Source organism: Trichechus manatus, unplaced genomic scaffold, assembly GCF_000243295.1.
Source record: "Trichechus manatus latirostris isolate Lorelei unplaced genomic scaffold, TriManLat1.0 scaffold00010, whole genome shotgun sequence".
NCBI classification, from domain to species: Eukaryota; Metazoa; Chordata; class Mammalia; order Sirenia; family Trichechidae; genus Trichechus; species Trichechus manatus.
This window is the reverse complement of record NW_004443946.1, coordinates 30729427-30753210: the sequence shown is the minus strand read 5'-3', so window position 1 is coordinate 30753210 and position 23784 is coordinate 30729427. Positions and strand designations below refer to the sequence as shown.

Here is a 23784-nt window from a genome sequence, read left to right as displayed (position 1 = left end):
TGCAGGCTCTGACATTTGATAAATTATTCTTCATAATCCACCTCTGGCTGTCATAAATCTAATCTTTCAGCTTTCCCCATCTTAATAACTCCTTCAGCCTCACAGGGTGACATGTCTGTGTCAGTGCCTGTGACAGAGATCTCTGGGGTAGAAGAGACCAGAGATCCTGGACACAGTGCAGTATGAAGCTGAGGGCCCCAAGACCAGCTCCTGGCCCGGGCAGGTAGCGTCTGGGTGATCAGGACACAGAGGCCCTTGGAGCCACAGAGTTTCCAGGAGGCCAAGTACTCACATCCCATCCCAGGGCTGAGAGAGAGGAGGAACCAAGAGCTCAGACCCAGGAATCGGGCAACTGAATTCTACAGCTTCCACACTGCAAGCCTGCCTACATGGCTGCCCACAGGAAGACCTCTACCTCTTACTTGAAGCTGAGCTTGGTTTGCTATAAGGGAATACCATATATCTTTCTCTGCAGGCAATGAATGCTCCACCATTGGTGTTCTTTATATTTGCATAATGTTTGGTGCCTTCAAAGTGCTCTTATGTAATTCCCAACCTTCTCTTGAGGTTAGGTACAGCAGATATTATTGCCCCATTTTATAGAGGAGGAAATCTTTGCTACATTTATTCATCCAACAAATGTTTATTGAGTAATTAATATTGCAGGGCACTGGTAACTCAAGGGGAGTGAGTCCAAATCAGGTACAGTGACTGCCCTCTGGAGTCACTACGGGCACTTAAAGTCCAGTGGGGAGACAGGAATTAACCAAGTCATCACAAATACAGGCCAACCGCAGTGAAGGGAGAGGTGGCTGGTCCTGTAAAAGCCTGGGCAAGGAGGGCTTCTCTGAGAAGGTGACACAGAGCTGAGGTCTGAAGGATGAAGGAAGGAAGAGCCTTCCAGGCTGAGGGAAAAGCATGTGTGAACTGTAAGTGAGGGGACTAAGACACAGACAGGAGACAACCAGGAAGAAAATGGCCAAAACTCCAAACCAGAATCCAGCCAGATGTGGCATTCCCAGGTCTGCCTCCTGGGGAAGGAACCCATCCACAGCTCACACCCACTGGGGAGAAAGCCTGGCCTCGATGCTCACATTCGTTTCTGGGGAGGCCTGATGGACCCACCTCACAAACCCCAGAGACCCCAAAGGCCTTTTCCAACAACCTTTAGATGTTCCTACATCCCCAAAACACAGGAGAGAGGAAACAAAGTATCAGCATCCTTTGGTAACCATTTGCTGCCAAAACAAACTTCCTTAGCCTCTGGCAAGTGGCAAAATCCCACATAGCAAATGAGCCTAAGCCATGTTCCTAGTCTCAGAGCCAAATACAAGAGAGTCCAGGTGCCCCCCGGGGGATCTCCCAGACTTAAAAGGCCCTGCAATCTTTCTAGTACACCTGAGCATCTGTTTCACCCAGTAAGAAGTTTTCCAGATCCATTCTGCATGACAGCAGCAGTGCCCAGGATTTTAAAGGGGCGTGAACCCAGACTCCCTGGATATACTGGGAAGACAAAACCTACACTTGGGGAAACACCACACAGCACTGGCTCATCCCAACAAAGCAGAGCAATGGTTAAGAATACCAGCTGTCTTGGGGGACATCTAGGTCAACTGGCATAACATAGTTCCTAAAGAAAATGTTCTACATCCTACTTTGATGGGTAGCGTCTGGGGTCTTAAAAGCTATCTAAGATACATCTATTGGTCCCGTTACATTTGGAGCAAAGGGGAATGAAGAAAACCAAAGATTGAAGAAAAATATTAGTCCAAAGGACTAATGGACCACATGAACCACAGCATCTACCAGCCTGAGCCCAAAAGAACCAGATAGTACTCAGCTACCACCACCGACCACTCTGACAAGGATCACAATAGAGGGTTCCAGACAGAGCAGGAGAAAAGTGTAGAAAAAAATTCAAATTCACAAAAAAGACCAGACTTACTGGTCTGACAGAGACTCGAGGGACTCCCGAAACTACAGCCCTTGGAGACCCTAACTCAGAACTGAAGCCAAGCCCAAAGTCCACCTTTCAGCCAAAGATTAGACAGGCCTATAAAACAAACAACAACACATGTGTGGAACGTGCTTCTTAGTTCAATCACATACAGGACACCTAATAGGCAACACCTGCCCAAAAGCAAAGACAAGAAGGCAGGAAGGGACAGGAAACCTAGACAAGTGTGAAGAGAAAGGGGGAAGAGTGCTGACACATTGCAGCGACTGCAACTAATGTCACAAAACAATTTGTGTACAAATTTTTGAATGAGAAACTAATCTATACTATAAACTTTCACCTAAAACACAATTTAAAAAAAAGAATACCAACTGTGATGTCAACAACCCTATCTGCCAACTTCTGGCCATGTGGATTTGGGCAAACTTCGTAGCTTCTTTAACCCTCTGTAAAATGGGGATGATAATGAAAACAGCCAGTTTGTAGGTTGTTCTAAGTGTTAAAGTAGATTATGCATCTAGAGTAGGGGTTAGCAAAGTACAGCCCACGGGCCAACTACAGCCCAATGCCTGTTTCTGTACAACCTGCAAGCTAAGAATGGTCTTATACATTTTTAAATGGTTGAAAAAAAATCAAAAGAAGAATAATATTTTGTGACATGTGAAAATTAAATTCAAATATCAGTGTCCATGAATAAAGTTTTACTGGAACACAGCCTCATGCATTCATTGGCATACTATCCATCGCTGCTTTCACACTACAAGAGCAGAGTTGAGGCAGTTGTGACACAGACCGTATGGGCTACAAAGTCTAAAATATTTACTATCAGGCCCTGTGGTAGGCAGAATAATGGCCCCCAAAGATGTCCATGTCCCAATTGCCAGAACTTGTGAATATGATACCTTGTATGGCAAAAGAGACTGTGCAGATGTAATTAAAGATCCTGAGATGGGGAGATTATGGATTATTACCCATGTGGGCCCGATGTAATCACAAGAATCCTTATGAGAGAGAGGCAGGACGGTCAGAGTCAGAGAAAGAGACGTGATGATGGAAGCAGAGGTGGAAGAGAGAAAAGGATTTAAAGATGCTATGCTGCTGACTTTGACAGTGGAGGAAGGGACCACAAGAAAGGAATGAAGGTGGCATTTAGAAGCTGGGAAAGGCAAAGAAATGGATTCTCCTCTAGAGTCTTCCAGGGACAAGGGGTCCTCTGCTCCTCTGGCTGCCTCCCAAATGTTATTCCTTCCCAGGCCCCAGGTCAGAGCCTAAAACCTGCTTGGCTGCTATGACATCTTCACCTCTTTCCAAGGAGCCTAGTTTCTTCTTCCAAATCCCACATGTAACCACCAGTTGTCACCTCACACATCACAGAGGGGAAAAAGCAGTGAGACCCACAAAAAGCTTCTCGTTGCAATGATGATTCCATAGTTGATTTTTAGGAGCAGCTCCAGATGATAAAGTATCAGCGTCTCCTTCCACAAACCCAGTTACATGGACTTACACACTCACCATCCTAAGGATCGCATTACATCACAGTGCTGATGTTGTTAGTTGCCACCAAGTAGGCTCCAACTCACAGTGATCTTATGTACAACAGAACAAAATGTTGCTCAGTTTTGCACCATCTTCATGATGGTTGGTATGTTGGAGTCCATTGCTGCAGCCATGGTGATTTCATACATTCCACATTCTGATTACTAATGAATTTTTACTGCTGTTGTTTCTCATGTTAAGTCATGCCACATCAACAAAATGAAGGTCCTGAAGGCTTTAGTTTATCCCGTCGTTAAGGTTGACTCTATTTTGAGAAGGCAGCTCTTCCCCAGTCATATCTGGAGTGCCTTCCAACCTGAGGGGCTCATCTTCCAGTACTGTATCGGTCAATATTCTTGTGATCTATGAGATTTTGCAAAAGCTGGACGATGAAAAAGGAAGACCAAAGAAGAACTAGTGCATTTGAATTATGGTGTTGACTAAGAATATTGAATATATCATAGGCTGCCAGAGCAACCAACAAATCTGTCTTGTAAGAAATACAGCCAGAATGCTCCTTAGAAGCTAGGATGGAGAGACTTTGTCTCATGTACTTTGGACATGTTATCGGGAGGGACCAATCCCTGGAGAAGGATATCATGTTTGGTAAAGTAGAGGGTCAGCTAAAAAGAGGAAGACCCTCAACGAGATGGACTGACACAGTGGCTGCAATAATGGGCTCAAGCATAGCAACGACTGTGAAGACGGCACAGGACTGGGCAGTGTTTCATTCTGTTGTACACAGAGTCGCTATGAGTCAGAACCAACTCAACAGCACCTAACAACAACACATAGGATTTTCATTGGCTGGCTTTCAGAAGTAGATCACCAGGCCTTTCTTACTAATCTTAGTCTGAAAGTTCCACTGAACCCTGTCCACCATGGGTGTGATCCTGCTGGTATTTGAAATACTGGTGGCATAGCTTCCAGCATCATAGCAACACACAAGCCACTACTGGTGCTGATAATTTTTGTAAATACCCGGAAACCAGGGACCCAGACTGCTCAGTCCTACATGAACCCCTCAGCCTTCTCTGACCACCAACCCACCCCTTCTACTCTGAGGAGAGAGGGGGCAACTGTGCAAATCCCAGCCCCGTAGAAGGCTCCTTCTCAAATTGCTAGCAGGATGGGCTGCTAACACATCCCCCACTGCGCCACTTCAGTGCTGTGATCAGTTCTGAGGTGGTCACCACTCTTCACGCCAGAGCCCTGGGAGTCAACTGTGGCACCTCCCTCTCCCTCAGCCCCACCCTACACAATTCATCATTGAGTCCTGTCCATTTGTTCTCCAAAATATGTCATCCACTCCTCTCCACCTCCCCCACCCTAGTCCAAACCACCATCATCTCTTGCCTGGAGGACTACAAAACCAGGTGCCATTGAGTCGATTCCAACTCATGGCGACCTTATGCATATCAGAGTAGAACTATGCTCCCTGGGGTTTTCAATGGCTGGTTTTTCAGAAGTAGATCACCAAGTCTTTTTTCCAAGGTACCTCTGGGTGAACTTGACCCTCTAACCTTTCAGTTAGCAGACAAGCGTGTTAACAGTTTGCACTACCCAGGGACTCCCTGAACAACTATAAGAGCCTCTTAACTGTCTTTCCAGTTCCACTCCTGTTCCCTACCCAAGCCATTGCAGATGGGACTGTATCATTCCCCACACAGAACCCGTCAATCTCCTTAACATGCCCCGCACACCTCTCAGGCCTCATCTTTCAGAGTTTCCCTCTGCCCTACCACCATCCCCACCCCCATATTTCTTTCTGTCCCTAAACAGATCCAAGCTCTCTCCCTTTCAAGGCCTCTGTACTCTCTGTTCTCTCTGCCCCACCCTCCCTTCCCCTAACCATCTTCCAGTCTCAGCTTCAATACACTTCCTCAGAAAGGACCCATCTAAGTCAGGTACCACTTTCAAACTCACTTAGAGCACCCTATACTTTTCCCTCATGGCATTTATCACAACTGTCATACAATTTTTATTTTTGTGGTCACTTGTTTAACATCTGTGGTTCCCTATAACTAGATCATAAGTACCATGATGGCAGCTTGTTCACCCTTACAACCCCCAGGGCCAGCACAACAGAAGTTCAATCAACATCTTCTGAGTCAATAAATGAGTAATCAAGTGATTGGTGGAGACCTGGAAGAGAGAAAGCCTGCCAAGGGTCCAAACACAGAGCAGCTCCAGCCTGTGGCATAACCCCATCATCCAGGCCAAGCACTTGCCCTCACCCAGGGCCTGAGGCTCCATGCGTCCAGCCCCAAGCCGCTGACCAGGCCAGATGGCCTGTATTTGTTTCCTATGGCTGCCGTAACAAAGTACCACAAACTGGGTGGCTTAAAACAGCAGAAATTTATTCCCTCACAGTTCTGGAGGCTAGAAGTCCAAAATCGAGGTGTCAGCAGGGCCATACTCCCTCTGAAGGGTCTAGGGAGGAATCCTTCCTTGTTTCTTCTAGCTTCTGGGGGTTGCCAGCAATCCTTGGCATTCTTTGGCTTGTAAGTGGATCACTCCAAGCTCTGCCTCTGTCTTCACATGGCTTCTCCTCTGTGTGTCTCTGTCGCCTCTGTGTGTCTCTATTCCTATGTTCAAATTTCTCTCTTCTTATAAGGACACCAGTCATACAGATTTAGGGCCCACCCTAATCCAGTATGATCTCATCTTAACCTGATGATATCTACAAAAACCCTATCTCACATTCATAGGTTCAAGGTGGACATGAATACTGGGGGAGTACTGTTCAACTCAGTATGTGGCCCTGATCCTAGGAGGCATATTCCTTCCTAGCCTAGTTCAAGGTTCAGGCACCCTTTGGGGTGACACCTCCAGAGACAACATCCCAGTCCTGCCTCCACGCCTCAGTTCAGGCCACTCCTCCACTGGCCCAAAACTCACTCTCCATGCCTTTCTGCCTACTCCCATCTTTATAGCACTCAAGTCCCATTCAAGTCTTGCCTCTGCCAGAAAGCCCAAATTCACCCCTCTCTACAATCCTATTTGTGAATTCCCAGAACACCTGAACACTGCAGTCCACACCTTAGATAGCTTTCTCTCATCTTGTCTATACTGGAGGAACCATGGAATGCATGGCCTCCAGATTCTCTATCAGCCCAGAACTAAAACAATTTCCGAGGCCAACTCTTCAGACAAGGATTGGACTGGACTGTGGGACATAAAATGATAATCATGAAGAGCATGCTTCTTAGCTTGAGTAGATACATGAGACTAAATGGGCAGCTTCTGTCTGAAGGTGAGATGAGAAGGCAGAGAGGGTTAGGAGCTGGTTGAATGGACATAGGAAATCAGAGGTGGAAAGGAGGAGTGTGCCATCACAGTACAGGAAGAGCAACTAGGGTCACATAACAATGTATGCATAAATTTTGTAGAAGAGACTAACTTGAAATGTAAACTTCCACTTACACAAAGTAATGTCTATAGCTCCTTCTGTACCTAACATATAAGCTCCTCTAAGACGTCAGAGTTGTTGTAATGAGTCAGTAAAACAAGTCAAGTAAAGCAGCCCACACAGTACCTTCCTCTGACTCTCACCCATTGATGCTACCATGGAAAGAGATCTGTACTCAGAATAAAGGTACAGGGGTTCTAGTCTCACCCCTGCCACCAACCAGCTGTGTGTCCTTGGGGATGTCATTTCACCTTTTCCAGATCTTAATTCCTTACTTGTAAAATGACAGTGTTGGAGCACTTGATCATTGATAACCTTTCTGTGATTCTACAACTCTTCCCTTCTATCCCACACTTTCCTAATTGTGCCCCAGTCCCATGCTAACCAACCTCTACACATGCACACGAATTCACATTAATGGTTAATTTTATGTGTCAACTTGGCTGGGCTATTGTGTCCAGTTATTTGCTAAAACACTTGTCTGTCTAATTACTGTTATAAAGTAATTACGTGTGATTAAATCAGTCGGCAAGCAGATTACTTTCCATAACATGGGTGGGCCTCAATCAACCAGTTGAAGGCCTTAAGGTCAAAAAGGGAATTTTCCTAGAGTATGTTCTGCCTCCACACTATACACAGACATTTTGCTAGAACACTCTTACTCTTCTTGTTGCCTGACCTATGGATTTTGGGACCCAAGCCTGCCAGAGTCTCCAGCTTGTCACCTAACCTACAGATCTTGGAGTTGCCGGTCCCCCATAATCATGTGAGACAGTTCCTTGAAGTAAGTCAATCAATCAATCTCTAGACAGACAGATAGATGGATCAATCTTCCTAGTTCTGTTTCTCTAGGGAACCCCAAGTCATTCTTGACCTGGGGTCAGCTTATGCTTCCCTGGTTACACACATGCACACACATACACAAACTCACACATATTCTCAAGTCTGAGTCTCCACCTGGAGTCAGCTTGGCCGTCCCTGGTTACACACAACTATCCAGTCTGACTGGTGTCCTTATAAGAGAGAAATTTGGACACAGAGACACAGACACACAGAGGAGACACCGACGTCCAGGGGAGAAGTCTATGTGAAGATGGGGTCACCACAGCTTCATTCCAAAGTGGCACAGGCAAGGCCACTGATGGACTCTCCTTGAAGCTGGACCCCCCACGGCATAAATCACTGAGGGAGCCTTGCCTGGGAAATGGGCTTGTTCCTGAAGCTGCATGAATAAAGAAGCAAGCACAGCTGGCCTATTCATAATCAGCATAAAAAATTGATTAGCCTTTTCCAGATTAAACATTATTGTTTCAACGATGAACACAAATCAGCTAGATGTGGAGGGCTCACCTCTCTCTGCCACCAAGGAGCAGCACCAGGTAGAAAGCAAATGGGGAGAGGGGGCCTGGGGGCAGTGGAAGGAGAGGAGAAGTCCCAGCTCTAAGGAGGGACACAGGAGAACAAGAGAGCAGACCACTCCTCACCACCACTGAGAGGGCAGGGCTGTCCCTCAACACCAGCCCACGCCAGCAAGATGAGGGGCAGCACCTTTTCCAAAGGTGGGATGGAGAATAGCCTAACAACCTTACCTCACGCTTGGGGCAACCTTGATCAGTGGCCAGCCCAGGGCTGAAGGCAAGATGGTAGGAAGATGCCATGTCAGAGGAAAGAGCGTGGCCCTCGGAGGCAGAGTGGTTGCTGGCCCAGCCTTGCCTTGAGCCCGGCCCCTCACCTCCTGTGTTACACACCTGTATAACTGGAGAGTGTACATCTTTGAGTCATATGACACTCAGGTTAGTTCCCAGCTGAGCCACTATCCTGCTGTGTGATTCTGAATAAGTTACTCGATGTCTCTGAATCTCAATTTCTACATCTGGAAAAAACAGGGACCAGGATATCTACCTTGCTGAGTTGTTAAAAGGGCTAAATGAGATCATGTCTTTGAAAACATCTGACACATGCTTGGGCAGAGTAAACATTAATTAATGTTCAGTTCATTGACCTCTTGGTTTCCTCATCTGCCTCCCTGCCTCCCACCTGGAACTGCTGGGAGAAAGCGCAAGCAGCAAGAACCAAAAGCCTTTGTGAAAAGCACAGGGCTCCCTACAAGAGGCAATGAATGTAGAGGTTAGGAGCTTGGTCCTGGAGTTAGGAGTTAGTCCTGGGTTTTGCTCCCAGCTCTGCCTCCTACTCTCTGGGTGGTGGCTTATCCTCTGTAGCCTCAGTTTGCTCCTCTGTAAAATGGAAATAATAACACTACTTCCCCCACAAGGCTGCTGTGAAGATTGTAGGAGATGCTGCCAGTGTCCCCTCAGGTCTTTCCCTGTGCTCCCCACCAACTTCCAATTCCCAGTGTTTGCATCTGTGCCCAGGGGCCCTTTCTCTATAACAACAGAAATGGACACCTTCCAGGAGGAAACTTCACCAAAGACATAGGGAGTTGGTGCATAAAGACCCTGCTTTCTCACTGGTCCCTGAGTGGGATGAGTCTAAGGCAGGTGTTCTGCACCACTTCCAGAGTTCCCCACAGGATGGGCTTCACCTGTCCACTGCGGTCCCTGGCTTAACAGCACAGGCACAGCTTTTCCCCAAACCACTTCCCCATCCTCCACTGGTAGCATCTGGGCTTCCCACAAAACCACTTTCACAAGAATACTTGTCTCTGAACACAGTCTGCTTCCAGGAGAGCATAGACTAAGACAAGCACCTGTCACGTATTCAGCATTCCGTCCTGTTGGCAATTACGTCATTGTAAGGCTGGGCAGGACCTAAGACTCCTCAGACCATGCTTCTTCTACGCCACCACCAGTAAAGAACAATCCTCTGGCTCATGAGGAGACCAGGGAAGGCATCAGAAACCACTGTGATCACACCCACCCTGCCCATGTCGCCAGCCCCAGCCCTGAGCAGCCTGCAAGAGGAGACCTACTCCCTCCCCTTCTTCCTGGGGAGGGAAGAAAGACCATGAGTTCCATTCATGGAGAAGATGAGGACCCCACGGCCCCTCTGGCAGTCTCAAGGGATGGGGCCAGCTGGCAGGTAGCTCCATCAAAAGCAATGACTGTGCAATTGGTCCTCTAGCTGTGGCCCCTGACTCAGTGCCCAGCTTGGAATACACGTGTTCTGAGCTTTAGGGGGATGGTGAGGGGGAAAAAAACTGGCCCCGTCCTAGCTCTTGGAGCCACCTTTAAAAAGGCTCCTCAAGGGAGAGTCTACCTTTGCCAGAAGCTGATGATAGAAAGAGCCTCCTCACAGGGCTCCTGCCTTGGGCCCCTCCATCCGTTCTGCACTGTTGGCCTCCTCTGCTGAAGGATCTCTGTTTATCAGTCATGGGGCCTTGCACATAGACACAGATGGACACACACTCACACACACAATATTATCTGATCTGACTTAAACTTCATTTGCAGGACCTGGGGCCCAGGACAGCTCCCTAAACCTGCCAAACAAGGCCCAATGCCTATGGCCTACCATAACGTTCCCCAGCCCCTCCTTGGGGCTAGCAGCTGCATAGCGGGAGGAGTGGGGACTTAGGCATCAGACAGACCTGAGTTCAAATCTTGATTCTGCTTCTTATTAGCTATGTGATTGTGGCAAGTACTTAACCTCTCAGGGCCTCTGCATCCTCATATGGAAAACTGGAATACAATAACCTATCAAACGTGCAGAATTATTGTAAGGATTCAAAACAGTATCTGTAAAACAACCAGCCACTGTGTACCACACGTTGTTGTTGTCAGGTGCCATCGAGTTGGCACGGACTCATACATAGCAACCTTATGTATAAAAAACCTAACACTGCCCAGAACCGCACCATATTCATAGTTCTTATGTTTGAGCCCATTGTTGCGGCTACTGTGTCAATCCATCTCATCGAGGGTTTCCCTCTTTTTTGCTGACCCTCTACTTGACCCACCATGACATCCTTTTTGAGTGATAGGTCTTTCCTGATGATGTGTCCAAAGTAAGCAAGCCAAATTCTCACCACCCTATGTATCACATAGTAAGTACCACATGAATAGAAACAATAACATTATTATCCACTAAAATGCGTACCTATAGTTTTGTCTGCCCTACCTACATTTACTCCCTTTTTATGGCCAAACTTCTGCCTACCCCACCCCAACTCTAACCTCGGGTTTAAATGAAAGTGGTGACATCTTCTTACAGACTCCATCTCCGTGGTCACAGTGACTGGTCCAAGAATGGACATTTGACTTAAGCTAAGTCAGTCAGAGTCCCAATCTGGAATTTTATAAATTGAAACTGCAGTGAGGAAAGGGCAGTCCCACCTGGGGACAAAGCTAGGAAGAGATGAGGCTGAGAGTTGCCAGTGACGAGTGTCTACTTCATGGAGGGAACAGACTGTGAACACAGCTGGACAGGAGGGATAGAGAGGAATGTCTTGGGAGAGCACCCCAGAGGCCCAACTCTACCCTAACCCTTCCTGAAACGGGGTTTCATGAGATAACACATTTGCCTTTTAGCTAGCTCAAGATGGGGTTCTGTTCCTTACAACCACAAAAGACCTGGGCACCCATCCAACCAAAGTCCCCTGCCATTGCAGATCAGCTGATCTGCTCACTGGGCACCGAATGAGCTGGGCTCAGCACTGGCCACCATGTCTTCCCCTAGGTACACTGCCCAACCTTACATGCCTTCACACTTCCCTTCCTTAAATCCTATTCATCCTTCAAGGGCCAGCTCAAGCCCACCTCCTCCAAGAACCCTACTCTGAACTTCCCCTGAACTTTTAATCCATCAGCCCCACAGCTGAGTGCTGAACTGTTTTCTAGTTACTCCCTTTGTGTTTTGTTCTGTCTGCTTGGCTTTGGGACAGAGGGACAATAGCTTCGAGGTTCAGGCAGTCCCCGGGTTACCAACAAGATCTGTTCCTAATTGTGTCTTTAAGAATTTGTAGGTAAGTCAGAACAGGTACCCACAGTTCTTATTTAGCCTTATTTTGCCTTTTCAGTGATTTAAAGGCTGCATGTTCAGTAAGTGAAGGTGATTGTGATGAAGAATTTGTTGTGAGTAGGGGTTGGTTCAATTGTTTCAAAGTGAGGGCATATTTACATAACATTAAAGGGCAAGTATCAGTTACCCATAAATCCAGTAACCTGGGGAATTACTGTATTCTATATCCCCCATAGCACTCGTGCAGAGCTAAGAACGTATCAGTTGCTCATCAAATCTGTATTTTCTGAGTAAGCAAAGCAGCAAGTGGCAGGTCTCAATTTTCCTGAGGCCAGTGAATGGGGCCACCATGAGCTGAGGCTCTTTATCTGCAGAAAGTGTGTATGGAGCAGCCCACCCACCAGCTGAGCTTAGACACCATCCTGTTTGTTAGATCCCAGAAAAGGGGAAGTAACCTGAGCTTGTTCTCTGGATTGAAGGTAAATCACTATATTGATATAATCACTGCAAACCATTGGCACCTGGGAGGGTTAGTGGATGGGTATAAAGAATACCCTAGAATCCTATTACCTTGAGGGATGTGCTAATGAAACTATGGCTTCCTCAAAGTTCATAGGAAACCACAGATCCCAAAAAGGGTGTAAACTACTTGAAACCATTTGGGTTTATTTGAAAGCAAGACCAGCCTCATCTCCGAGTGCTGGCCCTCTCAGAGCAGAACAGTCCAGGAGGAAGAGCACCAGCTGCAACAGGAGTCAGGAGACCTGGGTTCTAGCCCTGTTTCTACCAACTAGCTTTGCCACTCTGGGTAAGTTACTTCCCCTCTCTAAGCCTCAGTTTCCTCATTTGTGAAATGAAGGTTTCTAAACTCGCCCAACCCATGAGTTATTGATTCTCCTGGATAACATTTGTCTAAAGCACTTGCCACTGAACTATGGAAGGTGAACAAAAACAGCCAATGTTTGCCAAACTCCATGATGAGTTGGGTACCAGACAAAGTGCTGGATGTGACACGAGGATTGCAGTCTTACTGTCTCATTTCATCTTCTCAATACCTCCACACACAATAACCACAGCTAACATTTACTGAGGACTTACTCACGTACCAGGCACTGTCTTTACATGGATTATATTTCTCAATCCCTGTCACAGCCCTATTAATGTGAAAGTTCTGTTATCATCTCTATTTTACTATGAAATAATAGAGCTGAAGGTGCCTTAAGAGACTGGAGCCCAGGAGGAGGAGGCCTTGCAGCCCAGGAGAGGGGCGCAGGGCCTGAGGAAGGTAGCTGAGGAGCTTGGCCGTCGCTGACTCTTCTCCCAGTGACTAATAGGAGCCCATCCGTCCCGACTGACATTAATGTTTCCTGCCATCCATCTCCCACTCGTTAAATTACCATTTCATGGCCAAAATCTCTCTCATAATTGATAAAAATCTCCTTTTGATGTTCGGCAATATTGGGGGGGAAATGTTTTTTTTATTCTTCATTATGTTTTAATATAAATGTATTTTTTATTGAGAGCTGCTGGGAAGGCAGAAAGAAGCCAAGCCGGGAAGGGGTGATCTCTCACCCTTGCCTGCCATTCCTCCCCACATACCGCTTCATGGCCACCGGAGCCTTCTGTTCATTCCCAGAACACTCACTTGGCAGCATTCCCAGGGACTGTGGGGGTGGGAGCAAAGAAATCAGACCCCAGAAGAAGCAAAGGTTTGTGCTTGGGACCAGGAGAGGCACATCTAAAGCCTGCCGAAGGCTTCAATGTAGCCCTCAGTTTTGGGCCAATGGAGCCACCTGGGGGTGGTAAAGGGTGAGCCCACCCCCGGTCACACCCTGCTAGTGTGGGAGAACAGGGGCAGGAGCTCCAGAGTGCAAGGACCCCCCAGGGGCTCACACAGTACTTGGACAAAGGTGCTTAATAAATATTTGTGATGAAGATGTCGAAATGGCAAATGCTTTGTTACATATATACTTACCACAAGAAATACATATACGTGTATATATACATACATACATATATATATATATATATATATATATATATATATATATATATATATATATATGAGTCACTGAAAGAAGAACAAACTCAAGAGGTGATGTGGTAGCCAGGCTCCAAGATGGCCCTCAATGTTCCTCACCTCCTGGCAGTCAAGCCCTGTGTAATTCCTTCCCTCACTGCATAGGGCTAACCTTCGTAACCAGTAGGACACTGTGGAAATGAAGAAGTATGACTTCTGAGGCAAGGTCATAAAAGGCATTGGATCTTCCACTTTGCTCTCTCTTGGATCTCCTGCTCTGAGGGAAGCCCGCTGCTATGCCAAGAGCACTCTCAAGTAACCCTAAGGAGAGGTCCACATGCTTAGGAACCAAGGTTTCCTACCAAGAGCCAACACTAACTTGCCAACAACCATTTGAGTGAACCATCTTGGCAGCAGATCCTCCAGCTCCAGTCAAACTTTCAGATCACCACAGCCCTGACCAACATCTTAAGGGCAACCTCATGAGAGACACTCACCTAAGCCATTCCCAAATTTCCAACCCACAGAGACTGTGTGAGATAATAAACACTTATTGTTGTTTAAAGCTAAAAATAAACATTTGTGAGTAAATTAAAAAGAAAGGATGAGGAGAAGTTGAACCGGCATTGGAAAAAAGGCAGCATAGACTATGAGAGCATGAGGCATCTGTCAGCAGGGACGGGATAGCTTTCTGCCAGCCACAGGTCCCACAGATGGAATCCGGCCTTCTGGGCAAGTGGGGCTCCTCTGGATCCTTCTGCACAAATCATTTCCCCAGGTTTAGTTCAATCAATGCATTCTCATCCCTGAATATAACCCACACCCCAGCTCTACCAGGATGTTGAGTCAAGCTGCCACCCTGCAAATGAAGAAGACTGGGCAGTGGTCCTGAATCCAGCACAGCCACCATCTCCATGACCCTGGGCACCGCAACCTCCACCCCTCAGCCATGGAGTTAGCCCTGACGACCAAAGCACAAAAATCAGGGTCCCTGGCCCCAGGGAGCTGTATCTGCATGGCCTTGGGGAAATTGCAGCCATTAACACTGACCTGCTGAGCTGCCTGCAGCCCCCCAAGGGGGAAGAGGTGCTCTAGAAGCCCAGGGAACAGGTTTCCAAGGCAGCCTATGAGAGGTTTCTAACAGTGGGCAAGAAGGAGCTGGCCACTAGACGGAATGCTGGGTATGGATCAGTGAGGGGAAGAGAAAAGAGGTTTCTTTTAAGACCAGACTTAATGGTCTGACTGAAATTGTGAAATTGCAGGAACCCTGGAAAGCATGGCCCCTGGACTCTCTATCAGCCCAGAACTAAAACAATTTCCGAGGCCAGCTCTTCAGACAAAGACTGGACTGGACTGTGGGACATAAAATGATAATCGTGAAGAGTGTGCTTCTTAGCTCGAGTAGATACATGAGACTAAATGGGCAGCTTCTGTCTGGAGGTGAGATAAGAAGGCAGAGAGGGTTAGGAGCTGGTTGAACATACATCGGGAGTCAGGGGTGGAAAGGAGGAGTGTGCTGTCACAGTAAGGGGAGAGCAATTAGGGTCACATAACAATGTATGTATAAATTTTTGTATAAGAGACTAACTTGAAACGTAAACTTCACTTAAACTACAACAATAAACCAAAAAAAAAAAAGAGGTTTCTTTCAGCAAGACAGTATATGGGACAGAGAGCCATACCAGCTATCAGAACACCTGGTTAAAGACCCAACCCTGCCATTTACAAGTCTCTCTGAACCTTGTTGTTACTGCGTGCCGCTGAGTCGATTCCGACTCATACCAACGCATGCCACAGAGACAACTGCCCCAAAGAGTTTTCTTGGCTGTAATCTTTACGGAAGCAGATCACCAAGTCTTTCTCCCTCAGAGCTACTGAGTGGGTTTGAACTACCAACCTTTCCATTAGCAGCTAACCTTAGCCATTGCGCCACCAGGGCTCCTTAGTTCCTTGCATACATAAAGCATCCAGAAATAGTAACTAATGTTTCCTGGCCATTTTCTCTGTGCCAGGCATGTTCTAAGTGCTCCACATTCATTAACTCATTTAATGTTCACAGCAAGCCTATGTGGCAGGTACTGTTATCGTCCCAATTTTAAGGATGAGAAAACAGAGACAGAGAGGATAAGTCACATGCTAATAAACCAAGAAACAGTTTGGCTCCTGCCCACCTCAAAGGCTCAATATGGAGCTCAAGTATCATGTGAAAGCAGGACCAACCAAGAATACAAACGTGCAGGCTCTGCCTCAAGAAAGGCCCAGCCAAGGGGAGAATGGAATCCAGGCCTGGCAGAGCTGTGCAGCCTGGAAGAAGGGACACCCGGAGGTGTTGCCTTTTCCTCCTTCTCACCAAGTTCTCACATGCAAGCAGAGGTCTTGTGTGCAGATGTGCAGACACAAGGGTCATTACAGAGTTTGCTGGTCACTGTCTACGCCCATCACCCCTTGCCCTGGCTCCAAGGTTCCACAGCAAGGCCCTGCTCCAAGCCCAACAGCTCTCCCTACTCAATGCTCCCACCACCAAGGACACCGTACACACAGGCCCTTATACCATATCCCTCCCCTGTTTCACGCTGGTCCTTCCACCCAGAATGCCTTCTCTGTGCCACCCCCACCAGTCCTTACAGACCAGTGATCTTCTCGGGGAAAGAGCTTTTTTATCTGTTTTCTGAACTTTTGTTTAAGCCTTGAGTGAAACAAGACAAAAGAGTCGCCCTCCACCTGCGCCAGCAGATTCATACCAAGCAACTGGGTGTATATTCTTCCACTTGATGCACAATGGTCCCCCTCATCCTCTCTGAATTCTCAGAAAAATTCAGGTCAGATGGTCCATTAAGCACCTACGACATACAGCAGGCCCTGGGCACTGTGGGAAGTTCAAAGTCTTCCACTCGCTAACTTTGGACACATCTGTCAACAGGAAAAACCAATCACTAGAAAAGGACATCGTGTTTCATAAAGCAGAGGACCAACGAAAATGAGAAAAACCCTCAATGAAATGGACTGACATAATAGTCACAACAATAGACTCAAACATACCAATGATCATGAAGATGGCACAGGACCGAGTAACTAACTTGATGGCAACTAACAAATTAACAAACAAATGGGAAGTTATAAAATAAGGTCAAGTGTAAATCCCCACCCCAATGGGAGCCAAGGGGTAAAAGGCTGATAAAAAACATGTTTAACAAGAGTACACACACCAAACGTCACTACCCAAACACCAGTACAAGCACAGCCTCTAGCAAAGGTACTCCTGTGCTAAGCCCTAGGAGTGGACCTCATTTCCTTTGGTTTTTCATACAGTTTCAAGGCTGGAAATAACCATATCTGATACAACTATATGCCAGAACAACATACAAAACTGAATCATTTCTTGAAATATACTGTAACAAGATCTGACTTGTCTACCGGTATATGTATGTGTGTGGGGGTTGGATATGTAGGTAGCTGTGTCCATGACCAGAGGTAGCCCTACCCAGTGCAGCTGACAATTCTACCCATCAGCTCTTCTTAAGTCCCACTGTAACTCCTAACACCCACCTCCAACCTCCCTACCTACATCTTCCCCTACCTGTCCCATATTACTAAGAAAATCAGGCTATTAGGTGGAGTTCTTTCAACAACCTCCATCCAATATGTCTCAGTCTCTTCGTACACCCTTTCTCTGCTCATGTCTCAGAGGAAAGAGTTGTCCTCTTCTCTGATTTTGGAAGACCCTCTCACCTGACGTCTTGATCACCATTCTGCTCCTTCTCCCCATCGCAGACAACCTTTTGGAATCTGCATCAACTCCTACCACCCCCCCCCCTTTCTTCCCACTTGTTCCAGGACCCCAAAACTCATCCATTCACCTAGATGGGTCTGCTGTACCCCCACAACAGCCCCGGGCAAGCTCTGCATGCAGTGGTGGCCCCCATTGCTCTTCCTCACCCACTCTTTCCCAGGTCACTCAGGACTCAGGGCTCACCCTCACCGCCGTGCAACATCAAACTGCTATCTGTTGGTCCTTCCCAATGTTCTCCTCTCCCTCAGGCTGACAGAGGCTCTTCTTAATATGGCCTCAACCTCAACTCTGCAACTTCAGCTCCACTATCCAGCCACCTGAACACCACATTCTAGTCAACAAGGCTATTCACTACTCACCCTCCTTGCTTGATGCTTTCCTGTCCCTGCACCTTTGCTCAGCCCACCTTATTATCCCTCCCACAGCCTCCACTTCCTCTAATCCCACCTATCTTTGAGGGCCTAGGTCAGATGCCACCTTCTTCAGGAAGCCTCCATCCACCCAAATATAGTCTCTCTCTCTCCTGCAAATTCCTCAGCACTTTACACGGCCAGGGATTACAGCAATGTGAGGACCTCCTTATGATCCCAGACTACAGAGCTAGAATGAGGTCTCACCCATCCTTGGCTTCACCACAGTGCCTATCACTGTGCCTTTTTCACCAAATACCAGCTGCTTGAAGAAGCTAGAGAGAGAATGAATGGAAGAATGAAGGAAGAGGTGCTCAACCACAGAATCACAAACTGTCAGGGCCTGGAGGGGGCCTCAGAGGACGACTAGCCTAGATGAGGAAGGTGTAAGGGTGGGGTTGGTGGTCAGTGGAAAGAATCATGCCAGGTCCTCCCGGATGGAGCCAAGAGCTTACAAGGGCCAGAATGGTCAACAGTCTCTTGGCTTAGGCCCGTGTCTGCCCCATTCAGGGTGCAGCCTCCTTCCACAGCGTGGGCCATGCGTGGGAGTAGAAAGAACCACCTGGTCAGTGCTCCCCTTTGCAGGCATGGTCCAGGTCTTCTATAGCCACCTCGACTCTCAAGCTCAGGCGCCATCTGCTGGCCAAGGTCAGCACTGCACCTAGACCCACAGGCCCAAAGGCACTCAGGGGACCAAGGCTGAGACCATCCTCAACTTACCTGAGACCAAGGTCACTTTTTGGGCAGCAGAAATGACCTCACCTCATGGAGTCTGGGCCCCTGATTGCTTCCAAGATCCTGTCCCTCAGGACTGAAGCCTAACACTCAAAATAAACCCATTGCTGTTGGGTAGATTCTGACTCATAGCAACCCTATAGGACACACTAGAACTGCCCCACAGGTTTTCCAAGGAGCAGCTGATGGATTCGAATTGCTGACCTTTTGATGAGCAGTCAAACGCTTAACCACTGCACCACCAGGGCCCCAACATTCAAATTAAGAGAAAGGAAAAAAAGTTTAAGTTTCTTTCTGTTAATCCTGAGAAACTTCCACGACACACACACACTCACACATACACTCCGAAGGCTGCTTTCCAGAAGGATCTCTACCAAGCAGAAGCTGTGCTATGTAGAGGAAAAAGCACTGGCCTGGTGATCAGAAGGTCTGAGGTCTCATTCTGCCACGTGAGCCCCAGCACAGTCCCTGCCTGAGCCAATCCCACGTGAAGATGGTGCCTGCCCTCACTTCCTCTCTCCTCTACACTGATGGGCAGGCTGTTGTCCAGGGCTTAGTTCAATCCAGAACCAAATGTAAAGCACAGAGTCAGAAGTGTTGCAGTCTCTACCCTATCCCCTAATGTCATTCTGAGGACACCCCTCAGGGCCAGCCCCATACACCAGGGACAGGGATTGGTCAGAGGACGCTAATGGCTCTCCAAGATCTCTACTGATGGCAAGTGCCTCCAATAGGCATAGATGGAATTGACCAGCTCAGGCACCAACCTCGAGCCCCAGCTAACCACCTCCCCACTCTTCAGTCTGAAATTTAGGAGCAATTATGTAGTCTTTGAGTTCTGGGTAACCACAGAGTCTATCCCAGGACTGGGACCTAGAAAGAAGAGGGTGATACATGGCAGACTCAATCACACTCCGGACTCCAGGGATGAAACAGAGGTGTCCCCAGAGGATCCCAGGCTGATGTGGAGCCCAGGATTAGCAGCCCCACTCAAACATATTCTGGGGATGAGAGATGCTTCCCAAGAAGCATCACGGGAGGGACTGGAGGAGGAGGAAAGTGCACAGTGAGTGACTTTCCTCCGCCCTCATGCCCCCACACTCACCTACCCTGCTTCCCACACAGCCCCTTTCCCCTCCCTCCACCCACAGACTGAGAAAGTGTGTCACCAGGGAACAAATGCCATCTTCCCAGGAGGAAGGAGGAGCAGGAAGGGGGGAGGGAAGACTTTGATTGTGTGCCTGTGGGGGCTGTGGTAAGAAACCAGAGGCTGGTGAGCTTCCCAGCTGTGAGGGACGCCCCCTCAGGACCGTGACCTTGACACTAGCCTCAGAGTGCACAAGGCACGCTTGTGAGGCAGGAGCCACACGGCCACACTCAGGACCACATGGCTAGAGGGGTGGAGAAGAGACCCTAAAACTCAGGCAACATCTCCCAACCCCAAACATCCTCTAGCCAGTTGGGTGGCCCACCCAGACTAACAACACCCAGAACTTTCCATCTCACTCTGCCCAGCTGGGAGGGAGCTGCTGGCCTGTTCTTGCCTCCCTAGCACCCTCCATATCTCTCCACAGACAAGTCAGCCTCCAAGGGTTAATCTCCTGCTGCCTCCCCTACCCCCTTGCATCCACCCCCACTGAGCTGCCACATGCCGGCAATGATGCACTTTCGTAATAACAGTGATTTATTTACTCTTCATTTGGGGGTGAATCTCGTGCTGTTGGAAGGAGGAGGCCAACAGTCTTGGCAAGATGCAAAGACATGCACCATGCCAACCCAAAATCCCGTCTCATCTGCCTGGGGTCCCTCCAACCTGACTGCTCCTCCCAGCTTGTGGCCTGGCCCTGACTCCAGCCCTAAATCAGTATACCCTTTGCTCAACCTCTCCCCATTTGGAAGAAATGTTCCTTGATGGCAAGTCTAGAGATTTTTATGCTCACCTCCTGTGAGATTCAGTTAATGAAGCCCTTCTCCAGGCCATATCACTAAGGAGTGAGACATCTTTGGCTCTGGCTGGACAACTGCCACCAGCTCTACATTAAAAAACCAATAGATAACTAGGGCCAGTTCCATGCCGATCAGTGAAAATGGAACAACAGATCATTATCCAACGTCCCCCCTACTCTCAGCCCTTAGCCTAACTAAGCTGTCACTCGTTCATCCATTGGTTTATTAAACACACACTGGGCATCTACGATATGCCAGACACTGTTCTGAGCACCTGTGGATACAGGAGTACAAGGACAATCACAGTCTTCACCCACAAAGCATTGATGTCTTGCAGTGGAACCAACATACACAAATAACCACACCACCAGTTACACAAGTGGAGGGAGGGAAGTTCTGCAGAGCCCAAAGGAAGGATAGGGTTGGTCTAGGGAGAGTCAGAAAAGTCTTCACAGAATAGGTGGGATTTGGCCAGGACACCCAGCACCTAGCAGAGAGCCTGGTCTTCCAGAGATGGACGGAAGGACACAAGGAATCACTTCATAGAAGAAGAGAGTAAAGACATTCCAGGCAGATGGTAGACCATGGGCAAGGCACCAAGGGCTCAGTGTGCACAGTGAGTCTGAGACAAGCAGTACAGCGGAGCCAGAGCATAGGGAAACAACAACAATAATAGTAGTTAATATGTGTTCAGCATTTGCTCCAGGTCAGGCACTGCACTAAGCACCTTCCATTCATTATCTCTTCTAATCGTCACAACACCTCTATGAGGTGGGCACTATTGTTGTTCTCATTTTATGGTATGAAGTGCCCAGAGGATAAATCATTTGTGCAAGGGCACACAGCTTGGAAGGGCAGAGAGGAACTCAAGCCTATATAGTCTGGCTCCGGAGCCCAAACTCAAGCCACCATGCCACTCTGTCCTCCACATCATATTCATGAACCTGACAGGCAGCTGACACCAGATTTGGATGCACCTGAAAGCCCTGCTCAGGATTTTATTCTAAGGGCATCAGGAGTCACTAAAGGTTGTAAACTAGTCTTAGGTCAGCATCAGCTGATAAAAGGCTTGACTTTAAGATTATTTTGCCAGGGAAACTCTGCCAAAGAGTTCTTTAAGAGTAGAATTTCAAAGACAGTGACAGGTGAGGGGGAGAGGAGGATTTTTTAGTAGGGAATCTCTGAAGTATCCTCAAATTATGCCACATAATTTGTAAGGCTAGGCCTGGCCCACTGCAGATGCCTGCTTGAACCCCTCCCCATCCCCAGAAGCAGAGCGGCCAGAACAGATCAGCGAGGGTCCATGCCGGTGTGCCCCGTTCTGGGTGCCACATCTCCTGTAGGTCACTGGCACACTGGCAAGGGTCCAAAGGAGTGTAGACAGGGCTGTCACACAGAAGAGCCCTCAACCCTTTGTTTGTACTTCCAGGGGCCAGAATGAGGATCAGAAAAGCAAGGTTTGAGGAGGCAGCTATTAGCCCTTATGAGGAAGCACTTGCTTATAATCAGAGACGACTGACAAAAGAGGGGGCCCCCTGGGCAGCAGATGAGAGAGTAAGCATCCTGTTACTAGAGGTAATCAAACATAGGCTGGAGGATGTTTCAGAAAAGACAATGCACTGGATGACTGGGACAGTTCACCAGCAGAATCGTACTGAAACGCACTGGAACCACTTACTAACAGTGCCTTTGGACATTCTACCTTATTACCCTCCATGCCTCATCTGCAAAATAGGGTTATTAAAATTACCTACTTCATACATTTGCCACAATGATTAAATGAGAAAACGTATGGAACAGCGCAGTTGTTAGTATGCAGTAAACTCTCAATACCTGGTAGATATTAGGTTAAACATATGAATCATATTAGATTGCAGTTAAAAACAGTCTAATAGCAACAATTTCATATGGTCCAACCAATATTTTTTACTGAGGGCCACTGAGGTTCCTCCTAACCTCTTTGATTTCAGCCCTGAAAGTTGCTGTGAAATTTGGTTCAGCTCCAGTGGTAGCTCCCCAGCACCCTGGAGCCAGATCAAGAACCTTGCACTGCAAGTGTCAGAAGCAAACCATCCTGGGTCCCCCGCCCTTCCTGGCAGAGGCAGGTACCTCCTTGCCCAGGTCCTCACGAATGACCTGGCGGACCTCTTGCATGCTGCTCTGTGGGGCCTGGCTGTGCAGCACCTTCAGCGTGCTGGTGTACTCTTCCGGCAGCAGGTAGTCCAGGGCCCCCAGGTGCTGGCCCACCTTGATGAAGGTGCCCCGGTTGGCACAGCAGAGCTCACAGAGACGCCTGGCAGAGCGAAGGTGTACCTGCAAGGAGACAGGCCAGGGCCAGAGAGGTGTGAGTGCAGGTTGTCCCCTGAACATTGTACATTTCCTGTCCCTCTGCTTTTAACCCTGATTTACGCCCCAATGTTCAGGGCATACACATGCGCGCACGCAGATGCACACACACACATATGCGAATGTATATGCACACACACACATATGCACACACTTTCCCCTTCTCCTTTGGTCTCCTGGTACCCAGAGAAGCCAACTCCAACCTCACACTGAGATCAGCCTTCTCAGAAGGCTCAATGCTTCCAATCTTCTCTCCATCAAAACTTACCTGGTCTGCAGATTTACTGGCCTAAAGGAGACTGGAGAAACCCCGAGAGTATGGCCCCCAGACACCCTTTTAACTCAGAGGTGAAGTCACTTCCGAGGTTCACCGTTCAGCCCGGGAGTGGACAGCCCCATAAAACCAAATGGGACTAATGAGGCACAGCAGTCCAGCGACAAGGACTAGAACGCAGAAGGGGACAGGAAAGCTGTTGATAGGGAACCCAAGATTGAGTAAGGACAGTGTTGATGTGTTGTGAGGTTGTTAACCATTGTCATAGGGCAACATGCCTACTGTTTAATGAGAAACTATTTTGTTCTGTAAACCTTCATCTAAAGTGAGAATAGCAGCACAATTGGACGACCGTAGTCGATGTCACTGAACTGTGCATGTAGAAATTTCTGAAATGGTGTATCTTTGGCTATGTATATTTTCACCAAAAAAAAAAAGGT

The 23784-nt window shown here is 47.9% G+C and overlaps 1 protein-coding gene across 1 annotated transcript in view; it reads right to left on the bottom strand.

The window, feature by feature from the left end:
• Positions 1-23784, bottom strand: part of ADCK1 (aarF domain containing kinase 1) — a 133356-nt gene that overhangs the window by 62723 nt on the left and 46849 nt on the right. Inside the window, exon 3 of the mRNA XM_023726124.1 lies at positions 22834-23037. Coding sequence (XP_023581892.1) covers positions 22834-23037 — 204 coding nt within the window. The remainder of the gene's footprint in view (positions 1-22833; positions 23038-23784) is intronic.